The sequence below is a fragment of the Sinocyclocheilus anshuiensis genome, unplaced genomic scaffold (genome assembly GCF_001515605.1).
Source record: "Sinocyclocheilus anshuiensis isolate Anshui unplaced genomic scaffold, SAMN03320099.WGS_v1.1 scaffold1262, whole genome shotgun sequence".
Classification (NCBI taxonomy): Eukaryota; Metazoa; Chordata; class Actinopteri; order Cypriniformes; family Cyprinidae; genus Sinocyclocheilus; species Sinocyclocheilus anshuiensis.
In genome coordinates, this window is record NW_015558617.1 from 240,542 (window position 1) to 243,209 (window position 2,668).

Below are 2,668 nucleotides of genomic sequence, written 5' to 3' on the forward strand. Positions count from 1 at the left end.
AGTTATATACATATAGTTATATTTATTACATTTCTAAACTTTGCATGACTGTATGCTTACTGGTTGAAATATAATATTTTTCAAATACATTTGTGTGCTAAATTGTGTTAAGAATTCAAAATTTTCACTCGGTGGTAATAGTGGTAAAATGTTGCCTATATGCCCAGTGCTGCAGTTGCAAATTTTGCCTATACGAAATGGTCTCTGTCTTTAAGATCTTGATGTTTGAGATGGTGATATTATTGTGTGTTTCAGGTTGTTTTTCAAGCGTGTGAATTTGCTGCTGGGAGGGTGTGTACGTCTAATGTTGAGTGGAGGTGCTCCACTGTCTGCTTCCACACAGAGATTTATGAACGTGTGTTTCTGCCCCGTCGCTGTGGGTTACGGCCTTACAGAGACGTGTGGAGCGGGAACTATCTCAGAATGTTAGTGCACACAAACACACACTTACACCATGACTGATGTTTTACCTGCTTGTTCAAACAGCTGGATTCCTGTGCCGACATGTTCAAACTTGTGTTTGTGTGTTGTAGTTTCTGATTACAGTACAGGACGCGTTGGAGCACCTCTCATTTGCTCTGAAATAAAACTGCGAGACTGGCCTGAGGGTAAGACACATACACACATGTGCAAACAACAACTGCAATTGAGGGTTCTCAGGTTCATTTTACATTCCTAACTTTCAACCGACCTCTCTCTCTTTCATCATTAGGTGGATACACCAGTCAGGACAAGCCACACCCACGAGGGGAGATTTTGATTGGTGGACCGAATGTTGCCATGGGATACTATGAGAGTGAGGGGGAGGGAGAAAATGACAACTTTTGGGTGGACGAGGCGGGGCAGCGCTGGTTTTGTACCGGAGATGTCGGAGAAGTTCATCCAGACGGTTGTTTGCAGATTGTGGGTGAGTAAGGTTAGAATCATCTTACAGAGGAGGGTTACGACAATATTATTATATCAAACACAACATGCCAATCCTCCACTTCCTATCCTGTTCTCAGATCGTAAGAAGGACCTGGTAAAGCTGCAGGCAGGTGAATATGTGTCTTTGGGGAAGGTAGAAGCTGCCCTGAAAAACAGCCCACTCATTGATAACATCTGCGTCTATGCCAGCAGGTACACCAGAACCTTATATCCCAGCTGATAGCAAAACAATTATACACAGCACAATATTCTGCAACTATAGATTAACCTGGATAAACACTAAAATTGTATCACTGAAAATCACCATGTCACAGTGTTGTTGGTCATGGTAGGTGTTCATACTTATGGATTTTATAACATTATTTGACAACTGGCCATACATAGCTATTAATCTGATAACAAATGGGTTCAAAACAAAATTTTGGGGTCAGTAAGATTATTTTTGGGGGGATTAATTGCCTTTTTAAGCAAGAATTCATTAAACTCTATGCAACAATAAAGACATTTATAATGTTACAAAATATTTCTATTTTAAATAAATGTTGTTCTTTTCAACTTTCTATTCATCAAAGAATCTTGAAAAAATGTATCAGGGTTTTCACAAAAAAATATTAATCAGCACAACACTGTTTTAAACATTGATAATAACCAGAATAAATTACACTTTAAAACAAATTAAAATAGAAAGCAGTTATTTTAAATTGTAATAATATTTCACAATATTACTGTTTTTATTTTACAGTATTTTTGATCAAATAAATGCAGACTTGGTGAGCATAAGACGCTTTTTTCAAAAACTTAAAAAATGGTACTGACCCCATCTTTTGAGCAGTTTTTTTTTAATATATATATTTGTGTATACATGGCTTTAAAGATATGGACTAAAAGCCACAGAACTCATCCTCAATCTTGTCTGTTTCTAGTACAGATACCAAACCACAATGTGTAATGATACAACCTAAACTTATCATGCAAAGGCTCCAAGACACCATAATGCTGAATGAACACATGCCACCAGATCAGTACTAATACAGCCTTGTACTATTTCCGATCAGTGATCAGAACTACTTGATCAGCTTTGTGGTGCCCAATCAGAAGCAACTGACTGAGTTGGCAAAAAAGAACGGGGTAGAGGAAGAGTGGGAGGAGCTTTGTAACCATACCAAGATGGAGGAGGAAGTGCTAAAAGTCATCAAAGAGATTGCAGTCACAAGTAAGCACATTTTTTATGTTATACAAACTTCTTAGTAATGTTTTGTTAATTGTTTTAGGTATGCTGCAGAGGTATGCTGGTTGGTGTTTTTAAAGCGGAATTGTGTAATGCTTTCAGTGGGTTTTTTCCACACTTTTTCACCTATCTCAGCTTAATATGCAAACTGACTGTCTGTTTGGTGACGGAGTTTACCTTTAAAAAGTGTTGTTTATTGTAATCTACAGAGACTTGTGTGTTTGATACTCTGTGGGAAAATGGCAAAGGCATTCATGTTTTTGTGTGTGTGTCTATGTATAGACTGTATATAAACTATATTCGCATGTGTGTGGTACCGTAGGTAAAATGGAAAGGTTTGAGGTTCCACAGAAGATCCGTTTAAGTTCTGAGGCTTGGACTCCAGAAACAGGGCTGGTGACGGATGCCTTCAAACTAAAGAGGAAAGAGCTGAAAAATCATTATATAAAGGACATTGAGAGGTTATATGGGGCTCAATGATGTACATGCAACACTCATTTAGGCTGATTCCCA

At 38.0% G+C, this 2,668-nt stretch overlaps 1 protein-coding gene across 2 annotated transcripts in view; it reads left to right on the forward strand.

The window, feature by feature from the left end:
- LOC107680372 (long-chain-fatty-acid--CoA ligase 4-like) overlaps positions 1–2,662 on the forward strand; it is a 10,480-nt gene extending 7,818 nt beyond the window's left edge. For both annotated transcript variants that reach the window (XM_016476231.1, XM_016476232.1), the window contains exons 10-15: positions 256–425; positions 534–608; positions 713–907; positions 1,005–1,119; positions 1,983–2,140; positions 2,478–2,662. In XM_016476231.1, coding sequence (XP_016331717.1) covers positions 256–425; positions 534–608; positions 713–907; positions 1,005–1,119; positions 1,983–2,140; positions 2,478–2,635 — 871 coding nt within the window. In that variant the 3' untranslated portion in view covers positions 2,636–2,662. The remainder of the gene's footprint in view (positions 1–255; positions 426–533; positions 609–712; positions 908–1,004; positions 1,120–1,982; positions 2,141–2,477) is intronic.
- The last annotated feature ends 6 nt before the right edge of the window (positions 2,663–2,668 follow it).